This window comes from Cygnus atratus, chromosome 5 (genome assembly GCF_013377495.2).
Source record: "Cygnus atratus isolate AKBS03 ecotype Queensland, Australia chromosome 5, CAtr_DNAZoo_HiC_assembly, whole genome shotgun sequence".
Taxonomy (NCBI): Eukaryota; Metazoa; Chordata; class Aves; order Anseriformes; family Anatidae; genus Cygnus; species Cygnus atratus.
In genome coordinates, this window is record NC_066366.1 from 13,416,289 (window position 1) to 13,432,353 (window position 16,065).

The window sequence follows — 16,065 nt, forward strand, 5'->3', positions numbered from 1 at the left end:
GGGAAAAAAAAATCAGCATATACAGAAGTACAAAGCACCTGTAAGCACTCTTATTAGAAGCAGCAAACCTGACTTACTGTAGCAAGCTATTCATATTAGTATCACTACTGCATTAACCCTTACACGTGGTGGAATCTGGTTGTGGCTTTGTTTGCTTTTCCAATTGTAAAACGTACCATTTCAGGAATAAAGGAGAAACCACGAAAGGAAACTAGACTTCAGTTGATCACAGTCGATACACAGAAAGAGGCAGAGAAGGGCTGTGTTTTGTATTTTATTGGCATTTCTCATTTGGAATAGATTCTGCCATCAGACATGCTGCGTGACAACTTCGACAGGTCACTGTACGTGCAGGAATTGAACAGACCTTACCTCTGTGGAGCGGGCTGTTGACACACGCACCTCTCAGCACTGCCCCAGAAGTCAAGCCAAGTTTTTCCAGAGGTGGTAAACATCAAAGCTAAACGGGTCTGATGCAACTTCGAAACAAACTCTGACATAACTATACTTGAGCTTTTTCACATAGTAATGCTTCAAAAGAGATGTGAAAGTGCCTATTTTAATTCTGTACGGATAAAGAATGATTTCGGCTGAGTCTAATACTAGCTCAAGAACAGCAGATCTTTTATCTGGTACAAGCTTTACGATCTCTACCACAGATCCCTTGGCAAAAAGCAGCATACTGCTACTTGCCTGTCAGGGCAGTATAATGCTGCATATCATCTTCATAGATTGACATGCGGACATGAACTGCAATTGCCTCCCCTTAGGCAACCTATAACTGGTTTGAAAAACTAGTATAGCATCTCCCATTGTAATGCAGAGGGGAACACATGCTTGAAACTTCATCATAAATCCTTACAAATGCATTCACGGTCTGAATCCCAACTGCAAGCTGACACACAGCTCTAAGCTTAGCATATTACAAAGCTGCTGGTTACTATTGCTACCCAAATGAGAGCACAGAAAAACATGCTACAATAACTAGTATTTGACTTACACAGGTTAAGAAACTATGAAGCCATTGACAACTGAGACATAACAGTAGGTACACAACACCACTGGAAATGAAGAACACTCCCCAACAGCTTGCTGTTACGTAGTCAGTTTCCAAAGTTCAGCTGGATAGGCAATCAAATTTCCCCTACAAACACCCCCACAGAAAAACACTGATGACAAAACTGGATTTCATTCTTAGCATCACCTCCACTTGTTTCCATTAAAACGAGCATTTTTAGAGAACTTTAAAAAAACTGCGAAATAAGGCAAAGCTGTTTTTCCTATCTATGTTTTTACCTCTTGTAACATGTGAAGAGAAACATGAATATTTAATATCTTTGTGCAGTAAAAATACTGTTTTTTGTTGTTTGTTTTGTTTTTTAAAGAACTAAGAAACAGAAGGCAGCTCTTTGAGTCAGTCTCACCTCACCCAGCCAAGTCTACAGTAAGGCTTCCAGTAATGCAAGAGCACTAGTGTAAAAATGCCGGCAAAGCCTTCTGTAGGCACATTCAGATTATCTGGCACATCTCTACTTCATACACATGTATAAAATGCTCCCAGCATCAATTCAAAGAAAACAAGCTATAGCAAAAACGTAGTTTTTCCACTAATAACTGTGTCCAATTGCTTACATGATCTTTATTCAAAATCACCAAACCAGCCAACGTCTTTGTCTTCAAGAGCCATAACCTCAGATACGCCATTATGAAATCGGCAGTTCAACAAGAAACAGATCAAGAACTAAATAAACGTGTTCCACATAAAGAATCAAAGAATCTAGGGGTGATTTAGAGACAGCTAGTTCTGCAACGGGGTGTAGTTAATAAATGCCAAAGCGCTGCAAGTCTGAGTCCCTGGGAATTCACAGGTAGGACACAGGAGAACTCTACTGTAGGGTTTCTTTCTCCGAAGACAACCTAATAAAGAAAGAAGAAAGTGACAGAAAACCTAAAAGAAAGGCTGGGAACTATCCTAAGTAGCATGCCTTCAGTTGGTGGGTACTGAACTCACTTCAGCTTTCCTCAGACAACCATTTTTCTGAATGAACTACTACTTTCCACAGAAATACCTGTGCTGCAGTTGAAACCATGGGTACTCCCCCAGGAGTCAGAAGGCTCAGGTAATTTCAGGCAGAGTAGCCAGACACCAAATTACTTAAAAACTGCCAGCTCAGCCAAAGAAGTCTCTTATTTCTTTCTGAAAGTTTGAATTAGAGCAGAGTGAGAATGCATGTGCATGCGTGTGTCAGAAAAATTTGCTCAAGACAGCCTTTTTTATGTCAGAAGTTGTCAGTACCTTGTTTTATATAGTCTGATAAAATCTTTAGCACACAAGCATGAAGCAGTAGTAGGGCTTCTTTCCCAATAATTTCACATATACGTGTGTAAAACTCTGAACAACGCTACCACAGAGTTTGGAGTCTCCTTCGTTTGTTTTGGTAGATAAAAGGACAAGGGCTATATTATTTTGAAGTCAACTTCTTTCACACAAACTCCTAGCTCTTAAATCCCAGGATGCTCGTAACAAGTGGGAGAGATTTATTAAAGCCAGTTCATCATTCTTTTAAAGGCGGCTGTTATATATATCTTGATGTTCATGCATCTGCAAATTAATTTATTATGTGCCTGCCAAGTACTGGTTACATTGTCCACTCTTCCTCTCCAGACCTATCTTCTACCTTTTTTTTTCTACCCTTAATTTTGAGAAGAAAAAAAAAGGAAGACTACTTTAGTCTAGAGAAACAGAAGTTTCTATTTTCATCTGCAAAGACACACAGCCATATGGTTAGATTTATGTTCTGAAACAGGTGCTACACTTAAAGTTCTTATTAGAAGACCAACAAATAGTTAGAATTTATAACAATGCAATTTCAGTGTTTCTTTGGAAGAAATAAATTCTCCCATTCTTATTTATCACTGAATTGCAGCCTTTTCTCACTCTGATCCAAGCAATAGCACAGGAGCAGAGCTTAGGGAAGAAAGACGACTTGTGAAGTTCAGAACACCTTGAAGGTGATATTCACTCAGACTGCTATAAGCAGTAGGAAAAACTGATGTAAAATACTCAAAGTCATCTTTCACATCTTATGTGCCACAACTGTCATACAAAGCCAGAAACTTAATACCACTGTTCTATATTCAGAGACAAATCACTCTACAGTAAGATGTTATGACTGCAAGCCACTCTTTCCACTTCCAAAAGGTGTGAGGAACTGTAATGAAGCCTGTGCAAGTACAAAAAGGATGAAGCTTGAGAACTTGGGCAAGATTTTTATTTTGTTATGCAGCTAAGAAGCCTCCTTCAGATTTCATTCACAGATCTGGGGTGAAGTTATAACAACTCAAAGCAACATAACCTTAATAAAGGTAAGCAATTCCCTGTGATGCACCCACTCTTGTACAAAACCATAATTGCTACCATAAGATAACTCACACTGCCCCGGCAGAGGATTGACAGAAGTTCACAAAAGCACCAAGCTATTTAACAATTAGTTAACCGACACTGTGCCTATGGAACTCTCCTGTGCAGACTTACTCTAAAAGAACTAGGGAATTATATTCATGCACTATTAGTTAAATTGATCATGAAGCTATTCTCAGCATCTACTATTAAGTTTTCATAATGCATCTCTTTCAAAACAACAATTTCTTAATGCAGCTCATACCTGCCAGTTTCTACAAGTATAAACTATTCTTGTTTGGCTCAGGGTAAAACCGATGTCAGCTCAACAGAAAATCATGCAATAATCCACGTGGCAAGGTCAGTACGTAGAAAGGGAAACACAGGATATACAAGTGGAACTATGAACTTAACACGCTGCAACCCCTGTTCATTGTCAGTGACTTTCCATTGAGCAACACTTCTAGGAAAGTTTTCTCTATTTAGAACCTCAGACTTTCAGAGCCCAGTTTGCAAGGAAAACTTCCCAACTAAGCAATTTTTCCATTTGTTTAGGAAAAAAGATAATTCAAGTAAGTTTCAATGCAAGGTGTATTTCCCACAACCCCAAACCTACAAAAACAAACACACACACACAGAAGTGTAGGGTTTTCCTAATAAAAAAAAAAAAGCTCACCCATTGCTTGTACTTTTAAGAAAAAACCCTAATTGCTTTCCCTTACCATTGCTGGGAAGTCTTTGTTGCAGCTCCATTTCCCTCTCCCACCTTGCTGACTTTGAACCTAAGAGCATGATACACATCAAGCTGGGACAACTGCAGCACCTAATTTCTCCCTCTGGATCATTTCAGGGATATTCATGACTACCTTCACAGAACACTTACTCCTCTTCAAAGTACTGGCAACTGTACTTCTCTGTCACCAACCTGCATTATCGACTTGGCTAAATCATCATCTTCCCTGTTTGATTAAGACTTGGAATATAAATGTAAAAGTTCTCTTGACTAGAACGGTATAAGCATACACATGCAGATCTCTTCTCACACGTCAATGTCACCACATCCCTCAGAATTATGCTCTTCTTGTTGTTATCCTTTCCAATATGCAATGAATGCAATAATTCACATATGGTTCTAGCAGGGGACAAGCAACAGTCATCTGACCTCTGGAAAGGTACCAGTATAGGTGGGGTATCAGGCTGAGCTAACCCATCTGAACACCCATGCCAGAGAAATGATTGCTGGCTTTCAGAGTTACTGCTCCCCAGGCTTTTCTTCTTTCTACGCACAGGTCTACAAAATAATTTTTTCCCCTCTTTTTCAAATAGACTAGCTTCATCCACTCCTTTCAGTTTTCTATAGGTTGCTGTTTGTTTTTCCCCTAAACTCCACTTCAGACTTTTCAGGCATTGTCTAGAGTCGTTCCCTTGTCCTGCCCAGTATTCACTACTTGGTGCAACTCACCTTTCCCTCCTCTTCCATTAAGAGGGCAACTGACACCAGACCTCAGTTCAACACAGACTATTTATGTATTTTGAAGTCTTAAGCAAATTATAAGTTTCTCAAACACAATAATGATAAAAATCCTCGATCTTGTAGGCCTATTATCCTCCTGTAGTTGACACTCGGTAAAAAGCACAAGTAAGGTGATCAAGGCAAAGATTAGCACAGACTCCAAGGCATGCATGCGTCCGTAATTTACTCTCTCCCTTCCTCTGTTAATGCCAATTTCCAACTGAAGCCTAGCCTGCAAGCCTGAAAACCACATTCCCCCTACAACATAATAGCTTTCAAACCAATTCATCTCCTTGCTTAATCAAGCGCTAAGCCAGCACTCCCTCAACTATTTAGTCCCACTCGTTTTTCAGGAGAACACAAGTTTATGCCTCACTCCCAACGCAATTAGCATATTGTGATGCTGCAAACAGAAATAACACACTTGCTGTTTCTCACGTACTTAGTAGCTCTTGTGACTTCCAAAGGAGAAAGAAGAGCTCCCTAAACCATGAGAAACTATTCTGTGCTTATTACCTGCCCACTTTTTCCACTGGACAGCAAGTCTGGCATCCCTGGCTCCCAGTACTTTAATCCAAGAGTCAGATCAAGTCGAACTGTTTTTCCAAGTGAAATCAAAGTCCGTTGCAGCATACAAAGGTGAAGCAAACAGAAACAGACGCTGTTGATAAAAAGGAACTATAGAGGGCAACTATAATCTTGGCTCTTCAGCACTTGCTTGTTAGTGAAGAACCCCCAGACTTTTGACTTGGTATTTCGTTTAACACCAAGCAATGAGTTGTCTGCACCCCTATTTTCCAAGACGTGAGTTTTATGTAGCTAGTCTTCAGTGGTTTAAAGGCCATTTTGAAGGCAGGTCATGGTAATCACAACACTGGATGCCAGATTGATTGAGCCCCAAAATTGCAACAGCATGGGGTTCATAGGTCACCTAATCCATCAGTGCTTTAAGGACATGACAGGGCTAGGCAATACAGGATAGGATTTGGGAAAGAAACATGTTTAAAAGCTGTGGCAGGAAACACGTTCTTAAACACTGGGGAAAGTTGTACTACATTAGAGACTAATGCTGACAAAAGGGTTAAGCAGCAGAACCAACCATGCTGGTAATTTATCCTGGGAGGTTAAGATGGGTCTTCTCTCTGTGTAACCCCTCCTACATGAAGATTATTGCCTAGGAAATCCAGTGAGCTGCTCAACAAAGAGATAGATGGGTCAGAAGGGAAGGGGTGAGTGAGTGTTACATTTCAAAAATGCTTACGCTTGTGGCAACAGAACAGACCTTAACATTTCTGCAGAATCAAACTACGCTGAATATCTTAAATTTCCCACTTCAAGCCTAAGAAGTGATTTAGCTAGCTATTTGACACGTGCCAGAAAAGTTGTAGTGTCCTACAGAGGTGTTGCTGATGGCATGTGGTGCAGGTTACACAGAAGATACTACTTCATTTTAAGCACTGAGGAGGCTTCATCCCAAAGGAAATGAAGTGGGTAGGGTAGCTATGTTCCAGAACCTAAGTGGACAATTTATGTGACACCTCTGATGAGGACGTGGAAACACTGAGTGGAGCCTGAATGTGTACCAGCAAAACCTGCTTTGCCTCTTCTGTACCTTCATCTTTTCATCAGACCTCCACCTCCTTGCTTCAGTCCTCTCTTCCCTCCTAAACTCCATGTTTTTAATCAGGTGAGAAGGGAGACTTTCTTTTTTCTTTTTTATAAGCAACACACAAACTTATACCCCTGGATAAGAGGTGTTATCACCATAAAACCCTGAAGTAAGTGTTCACAGGGTTTTGTCCCCAAAACCTAAGCAAAAGGACGCACAGATTTTTCCTAAAATTGTCTCCTACCACGATTCTCTATTTCTATGGGTTCTCCTGAAAAAATGACTTACAGATGGTACATATCTCTAATGTGCTCCTCTCCCCAAAACAGTAAGCATCTGGCATGCCTACTGTTTAATTACACAACAGGCTCATGCAGGAGGAACATTTTCAAGCCTGGAAGCTTATGCTCAAACTCTGATTATACCCAGTAGCACGAGCTGTTCATGGTCAAGAAAAAGTTTGCAAACAAATGGAAAAATACTATTAACACACTAGCCTCACAGCAAATAGAGGGTACATTTTTACGTATGTGGCAACAACCACATTATAATGTGAAAACGCTGACACTCTGAGAATTTTACCAGAAAACAAATTGTATGACTTTTTTTGTTGTCATTGTTAACTTTAGTTGGATATCACTGCTTATAAGCACAGAAACTCAAAGCAGCGCTAATTCATTCTGGAAACCAATATAATCCAGCTGTGTCTCTGGAATTTTAGGTACATATCCAACAAAGCAGGCCTCAAATTATTCCAGCCTACCATCTTCAGAAGAACATATTAAAATAGCTCAGCTGAAACTTTCCTAGTCTAAAGAAACATTTCCAGGAGGGCTGACACCCCAAATTCTTTCATCACTGAATAGTGCACTCCCTCTGCTGGCACAGCACAGATGTCACACCTTACCACTTTACTGATTACACCTGGTGTAACTGTGTTAACATTAAAAAAAAAAGTCTGCTAAATAGCATCTGTAAGAGAAACTTTCAAAGGTGCCCACCAATAACTGACTTCTCTGATGAAAGTCTTGCAGGAGTGCCACAAGACCCCATGGCCTACAAACACTCTGGGCCAACTAAAATCGGTGCTTATCACATTGGCTGTGTTTTTCAACTAGAAAAGTTGCTGAAGACCTACTGTTGTAGCATTTCTAACTTTGCAACAAGTAGTTAGTTCTAACATGTCAAATAAATGCACACTGAAGTGAAAGTTAGCAGCAAGCTGCTCTCCTGGTTCAGTCATGCAAGGGTTGCATGTTTCACTGCTGTTGCTTAAACAAGGTGTGCAAATCCTACAGAGGCATTATTTTCCGAGGTCCTGTCTTCCTCACTCAGAAACAAGACACCTACAGTTTAGACTCCCCTACTAGAGCACCGTGTTAGATGAATTCAGTGCTTGACCTAATCAGAACAGCTGCAAGAAAGCCAAATCTTTCAAGTCACCTTTGAAGCACATAACATTTTGGCCTTGAGGCAAAAGGTTAACCCTCAGCTGCTGGAGATGCAAGCTTTTTGTTATGCAGAAGAGAAAGTTAAGGTTTAGCAGTGAATAATCACAAGGGAGTTTCTTTAGCACTGTTTCCCGATACACTAAGTGATCTCCTATGTCATGGTAAGCAGCTGCTATTAGCCCTGCCCATTGTTTAGCTTTGAGGTACAAGGATGACAAACTGACGTTTGAATGAACCTCCTTTTAATAAATGTTAAGCGTTTTAGGTTGAACTGCTGTTGATTTCTTCCCAATAAAAACATCAGCCTAAATATCAAAAAGGGAAATTTATACTTCAAAAGTTAATGCAGACTTCTGTAAATTCGGGTTTCCTTCTTCCTCTTGTATTTTACAGTAAACATCTATGTACCTTCTCAAACCAGCGTACAAAAACCTGACACATGCAGTGATCATGGTGCTTACCCCACAAAACATGGATACAGAGGGAGAAAAATTAAGGATTTACGGGAAGAATCATACCAACAAGCGTGAAGAAGCATTAAGTTGTTGTTTTGTTTAGGCACCTTGCTCTTCGAAATAGCTAAGAATTATCTTTGTAACAAATTATATTTCACACAACAATCAGAATATTCCGCTACAAGAATCATAAATTCTAGGTTACTCTAAGATGAAAAATGAACTTGTGGCCCAACAGGTGAAAGTAACTGCTTCAGACAACTGAATTAGAGTTGTATACTGGTTTTGAATTAAGACTTCCAGAACAAGTGTTGGTAACAGGTAGCTTACCTTACAAACAGACATGATGTTAATGTTGATCATTTTGTCAATTGTCTGCAAGAAAGCAAAAGATTTGTGTTTTGTTGTAAGCTTGTTGAATAACATTTACACACCCCCTGGGTTGTAAGTGCTAGGATAAATTAAACCTTACTCTTCTACATCCACCTTTTCTTTGTGCCTTCTTGCTTTAGTATCAGGAGCAGTAACAGACTTTCAGAGAAGTCCCACAATTGCTTTTGACCAAGTTTTATCCCTGAATAGGGACTCCTGCTAATAAAAACCAACATAGATGTATCTCATTGACACTGCATTTCCTAACACCATTTGCAATATTTATGAACTTTAATAAATTCTGATATTTCAGACACGTTCATACATTCATGTTTATATTGTGCTCTTCACCACTTCATAACATTGTTTCAGTGCTTAATTTTCTAAGCAGAAAGCTCAAAACCACAATGTATACAGTTAGCTACAGAGGGTTTGGAAACAAAGTCACGTACCAGTGAAAGTGTTGAAAACCGGCAATTACAAAGTACTCAATGCAACCACAGTTGTCTCTACATTACCAAACATCTAAAGGGGTCACATTTAAGTTTCAGAACAGTGTTCTGGAATATACAGCTACCATTCATGAGGTTGCTTAATTCCCTTCCATCACTTAAAAATCACCCCACAAGCTGAAGCAGCTCAAGAACAACAGCCACATGAGACCATGGACAAGAGTGGTGTTCAGTTACTGACCAGAGCATCTGTCTGAAATAGAACTACACTATGCCATTGTTCTTCGTTTGACATACAAAAAACACTGCTCAGAAAACTGAGACTGCCATCATCTCAATTGTACTATGTTGCCTATGTAAGAGTCTTAGAACCCTTTTGGCTTAATTCTAATCAGAAAACCTTGTTGGTTTTTTTTTTGTGTACCTTCACCAAATCTCAGTACTTCTGCCTTAACCATTAAGCATTGAGTGCTAACAATGAGAACACTGCAAAGCAACAGAAAAACCACTCACATTATCCAGGTCTGGAACATCAATGAAATATTCAGGATATGAATATGAAATTCCCACGTTGTTTACTGAAATGAAAGCAAAAAGTTTTATTCAAATTGCTTCAAATCTATCTGATTTCCAGTGCTCTAAGTGTGACTTTCAAGTTATACTCTTAAAATGTTGCAGTCGACCCACTGTACCCCTTCAGTCAAGTTTCCTTAACTGCAAATCCACTTGTACACAAGTGGGGTGCAAGTGCAAGTAGGCAAGGCGTTTTTAACACAAATGTTACTGCAACTGTTTACATAGTGTCCCATATGTTCTTGATGCGTTTCTATGGTCTAGCCCACCGCATGCCTCTCGTGCTGCTGCCCCCAGCGCAGCAGAGGACCACCTCCCCCGGCAGAGATGCCGTGCCAGCAGACGAGCTCCACTGCTCTCACAGGCAATGCAGCCACAGAACCAGAGCTTCACGCCAAAGGAAAGCTCCCAGTGCCTGGCAGGACATTCGGTGAAGCCGTTCAGCATCTTTATCGATAAATAAATACAAACCAAGCAAAAATAAGAGGGAGAAGTCTCCCATTAAGATCCTTCAACACTTTTTTGGGACGTTCGCTCTGTTCCCCACCCGTTGCAAGGCATGCAGGTTGATGTCAGCTATGGGACACACACCAAAGCCTTCCTCAGTCTTAGATTGGGGTGGAAAAACAACACGTGTGTTGGGTTTTGCCCAGGAGAGCCCCAGGAAGGAAATATACTGCTGCCCGCGAGCAGGACAGCAGAGAAGGGATGACAGGAGAGGAGAGGAGAGGAGAGGACAGTAGGTGGCAGCAAGAGCCCAGGCGCTGCAGCGCTCCCGGAGAGGCTGGGGGAAGGAGGAGGCACAGCTCCGAGTGAGGAGAAATAACATTAATGACAGTCTCCGTACATTAAGCAGCCTGTGTTTTTGACAGAGCCTCTGCCTTTAGAAATGGTTCCTGGTTTGCTCTCCCTGGGCGTTCGCAGACCTGCTACATGGAGATCCATCACAGTAAGCTGCTCTCCTGTCCCCCAACACGCTCCTCAGATTTGCAAAATCCCTCCCCATTGGCAGCATTAAAATTAACTGAGCGAATGTATTAATTACTTAAACCTGATTTTTTTTTCCTCCCTTCATCGCAACACTTCAGCCTGGCAAGGTTTTATTCTGAGACCTGAAACCAGCATTCATTCTCCAGTCTTAACCCAAGTAGCGGAAAACTTCTGCTATCATTAGAAAACAATGCAGCTCTGCAGCCTCAGTTTATTCAAACTTAATAAAGCAGATTGGTATGGAGACAAAAAACAAGCAAATGGGATCTCCGTTTCCTAAGTATCTGTTGTTCATCTTACGCAAGTGAATCTTGTGACATTTGGTTGCTGCGGCAACATTTTACATTTATATAGCGTCTTACACCCCAGAGAATCCTAAAGTGCTATATATGCTCAGCAGCACTGCTCACCTCTAGGGTACAGTCTACAGGGGGGTAAGAAACACAGTTAAAAGGTACTGATGCTTTTTTTTTTTTTTTATGTGGACAGTTCAGGCTGTGTTTTTGAATAGCCCCTACAGCTGTGCCAAAAGCTGTAATTTTTACACCCAACATGAAAGGTATTTAAGCATCAGCAGACGTTCAGGACATGCAGGCAACACGCAGAAGAGATTCTGGCACAAGTTCACATGCTTCATTCACAGATTCTCTCAAACAACAGCACTTTTACCCCAGACCTCTCGGTATATCTATGGAAACCCTTAGCTGATTTGTCATAATGTGCTTTAAAATTTTAACTTTTTGATAATCTTTAAAAAGAAAGGAATCGAGGAGAACAGGGTTTGACAAATTCCTAACAGATGTTTGTTACATTTAGAGACATAAGTTTTAAAAAGGAGCAAGGTCCAATCTTGTTATTTCCAGAGCAAGAGAGAAGATTTTTCCCCTGGTTTTCGTCTTATATTAAACCATTTTTCAGTCCATCTCTCTGGAAAGGATTTTTGCCATGAACTGCAGAAGAGTTTTGGGACTATCTTTGGTTGTTCTTTCTAAATCCAGCATATCGCCTATGACTTGTGTTACAGGGATAGCTGCACAAAATTCACACCCCTTACTAGAAACTGAAACCCAGTTATGTACCCTTCCAGTTTTAGCCATCGTTTTTCTACCAGATGATATTTTTCTGTAGTTTGGAACAGATTTTTTTTTTAATGTTTTTCAGTTTGTAAAGGCATATTTTACCTCAAAAGAACTAGGTAACAACAGGATAAGAAGCTGTCCAGCTCTAACTCGTTTCGAGAATCACAGGGATTTAAGAACAGCAAAAGAAAGATTTCCCACCTCTGCTTGTTTAACATATTGCTGTAGCTAGCACATGTTCGAAGTCACTGACAGACGCTGTTTTGAACACACAGCAAAAACATTATGCAAACTCTTTTAGCCTTCATACGTGGGTGAGAAGAAGCTTCCAAATAAGAAGTTTACAAGGATTTTAATCTGTAAGTTCTTTAGTTAGACTTGGTGCAACTATATAATCAGAAGCTCAATCTTCAGCAGTATATGTGGAGATTCCTGTGTCGAAGTGCAACGTTAAAAAATAATTACCATAGATCATCAGCAACTGTGCTATACTGCCAAGGGTTCTCATAGATATTCTTCTAGATGAGACGCAAGAGAAGAAAATATGCTGTAACCTGAGAACTTATCCCTCGTGGTTCTTCTCATTTAAACCCATGTTTTTCCTCACAAAAACATGCAAAACACAAATTTGCAAAAGCTATATTCTTGATTGCAACACATGTTACAGAATTTAAAATATAAGGCATTAAAGCATGAAATTTAATTGCCACAAAAAAAATTAAATATGGTCTTTCTAGAGTAGCCATAGCCTGTGCTGAAAAATTACACCGATAAGTGTTTTTTGTTAATACAGCTATATCTGGGGAAAGAAAAAATCCTACATATCACGTAATCTGATGATCTCAAGCATGAGACCTACTAAAATTGCAAGTGAACATCCTGCTTAGCCAGAAAAAAAGGCATCTGTAAACCTGCATTGGCAATGGCTGCAAGAAAATGGTGAAAGAACTCAGCTAGAGAATACACGACTCTCGAGCATTTAGTTGCTATTTTTACCATGTTTTTAGTCAAAGGGCTTGTGCAAATAACCAAGCTCTGTTTGAAGAATGCCATTTTCCTGTAGTAAGCTGACAAAAAAAATTGAAACAAATTCACTGCTTTCATGCCCAAAGTCTACAAAAAGTCAGATTTTCCTGATTCTGTGCATCACCATAACTTTAGCACAGTCTAACAAATAAAAAAGCCTTTTCAGTTTGGATACATACCTCACACAGTAAAAGATTTGCTGGATTTTGAGATATTTACATGATACGTTATTCTGTCGCAATTGCTATGTGACAGCTTGCAACAGATCAGAATAAACATTAATTTTAATCCTCAAAGTTTCTTTGGAAATTATTTCCTTCAGAAAGAAAAAACGAGGTATCCACAGCTCTATCATAACTACTGTACAGGCAACATGTTGGGGAGATGTTGGCAGCTGCCCTTACTCCAATTTTAGGTGGATTTGAATTTTTATAGTAATTAAATACTGGATGTCATGAGTTGCACGTACTCAAATCGGTCCGAAGTATTAGGGAACATTCTGTGCTTCATCATTTAATTACAGCATTTTTAAATTGAGTTTTTATGTATACTATTTTCTTGGGCATTATTTGCAGGCATCATAAAGCAAGATCCATCTATTAGAAACAGAGCTCATATACAATATTACCACATGTGACAAATTTATTTTGAAATATGCTTTTAAAAGAACAGTTCTAGCTCCAATTACTGCACTTTGGCTTAGTAAAATGAGTTTTGTAGTAACAAAGTAACTTAAACAGATGACATACTGGCAGGCATCTGAGCCACAGGACTTCATAAAAATGTCATGCCTTATGTTTAGCATGACAGGTTCCCATCCCCATACTGATAAACTGTAGAAATCTAGGCTATGCACAGGTATGTGTGCTTCTACAGAAAGAACCAGAAAGAAAAAAAACAATAAAACTGCCTCTGCCCCACAGTTCAGGTAAGATTCACGTAAACCACTGTTATGGCTGAATTCCTCTTAACACATGATAGACACCTTCCCGAAATGACTTCATTTCTACATTCTGCGACGTAACAGGAGGGATCACCTTCTCTTTTCAAGGACTCCCGTAACACCTACACTTCTGCACCGTCACAGGCCACGCTCAGGCGTATTGTGCTGCTGCTAGCAGAAGGACACCGGCTTCCCAACACAACCAGAACGCACTTAAAGCTTTTGAGACAGGAGACAGTTACTTGATGCTATATTCTAATGATTAAATTTCAACAGCTCTTTAATTAAAAGTTACCAGTTCTCCCACCGGGCTCTACTGCTAAGCTGAATCTAAGTATCTAGAGCTTGCTCAGATTCTGAGATGGCATTGGGTCAAGTAACTGTGCATGCAGTCACAAGTTAAAGGAGCCTTTAACAACTGCAGAATAACAAAAAACACTCAATAAGCCTCAGTTCCTAGAACCTGAGCACACATGCAAGCACCAGCTCGTGTAGTGCATCATCGGGGAGCTAAAAAAGCATATCGAGCATACAGTAACGTAGTTTTAGTCAGGCAAATGATTAGTTTTTGTGAATTGTTTTCAAAAAATTTTTAAATGTGAAAAAGTCAGTAAGCGTGTTGAAACAAAACACAGTGTGAAAGATTTAGAAAGACAAGATACAAACCTAAAACACCGATCTCCAGGCCTTCCAGTCCCGCTTTGATTCGATTGTAAATATCTTCTCTCTCTCCAAAGTCTGCCACGATAACTTTTGTTTCCACATCGTACTGCTCCGCTAGGAAAAAAAAAAAAAGTTAAAAAGTTTGAAGTAGTTGAATTACCATTCAAACACTAACATTATATGTGGTTTTACACAACATTATTTTAAGTAGTTAATGTTACACTAACATTTTCATGTCTTCAACAGGAATCCTTGAATTTTAATGTAACCTGCATAAGAAGTTTGCAACATTAAGCTATTTCTGGTGAGAACATACATTCTCAAATGATTCAGCATGTTTTGTTTGTACAGGACCGTGAAAATGGCAAGAAAACAAATTATACAGGTTTGCACAGAAGCCAAAAAATGCTGAAATCAGAAAATACACATACACAGCAGTGTCCAAGTACAACTTGACAAGGACACTTTCTTCCAGCTTATGGCAAATGGTAAACGAGTGGCTTCAGATCAAGCAAACCTGTTCTTTATTGCCCTCCATTTGCATTCTCACTTCCGATGCCATAAAACATTTCAATTATTTAGTGTTTTGAACACAGTGAGAACAGGGAACTTGTGGGTGAACGAGAGCAGAGCTGTGAGTTCAGTCACTCCAAAACCATTCCAATATGCTTTTATCTCCTCCTTTAACACAACAGGGGAAATACATATAACCAACTGCATTTTGAAATAGAAAAGGGAAGTATAAAAACTTCCTCATGTAAAGAGCAATTCTGCCTCCATCAAGCTAGATTAATTACATTTAATTAACATCAGTACGATGTCCTCTCGGACTTCAAAAGAACAACCCAGCAGCTTAACACTGAAGCATTTCTGAGTTTTGCTGCACCTAACTTCCCACCCTGGCGCTCCCCAAGGTAGCTGTATACATCTCAGGAAGGATTTTGCAGCATTTTGCCCCTGCGGCCATTCATAAAAGTGGTGTCAATTTGAAGGAAAAGAATCATTCACAAAAAGATTAGAAGCAGCCAGCTTCCCGTGATGCTCTTTCCCATTCAGGGGAAGTCGCAGCTCCCAGGATTCTGCCGTCCATTCATGCAGAATCATGAATCCACCGAACTCGCTGGGCTCTGGCTGCCTCCCTTCCCCCGCCAGTATCCCTCCTGGCAGATGAAATAATTTCTCCTCCTTTCCCTCTCCCCACCCCTCAACCCCTTCATCTCTCGTGAACAGCTGCATTGTTTAAAAATCCCCCGAGAGATGTTGCTATGTGGAATGACGACGTAAATAGCATTAAGCCCCTACTGCAGCAGCAGTCTTGTGATCGCGTCAGAAGAAAATCAAGTTCAACATTTGGGGAGGGGGGGGGATGTTCTATTTTTGGACACAGCTGTTCTAATATTTAACATACACATTCAAATTCTTACAGGACACTGAATTAAAGGCAACGTTGTAGGCACATCAAATATGTACAAGTGGACTGGGCGGGCGAAACCGAAGGAGAACACTTCCACTCACATGCCATTTTTAACTGCTTTACTG

The 16,065-nt window shown here is 40.0% G+C and overlaps 1 protein-coding gene across 1 annotated transcript in view; it reads right to left on the bottom strand.

The window, feature by feature from the left end:
• Positions 1–16,065, bottom strand: part of HSD17B12 (hydroxysteroid 17-beta dehydrogenase 12) — a 76,652-nt gene that overhangs the window by 18,101 nt on the left and 42,486 nt on the right. The window contains 3 exon segments of the mRNA XM_035552151.1: positions 8,759–8,803; positions 9,766–9,830; positions 14,530–14,640. Of these exon segments, the coding sequence (XP_035408044.1) occupies positions 8,759–8,803; positions 9,766–9,830; positions 14,530–14,640 (221 nt within the window).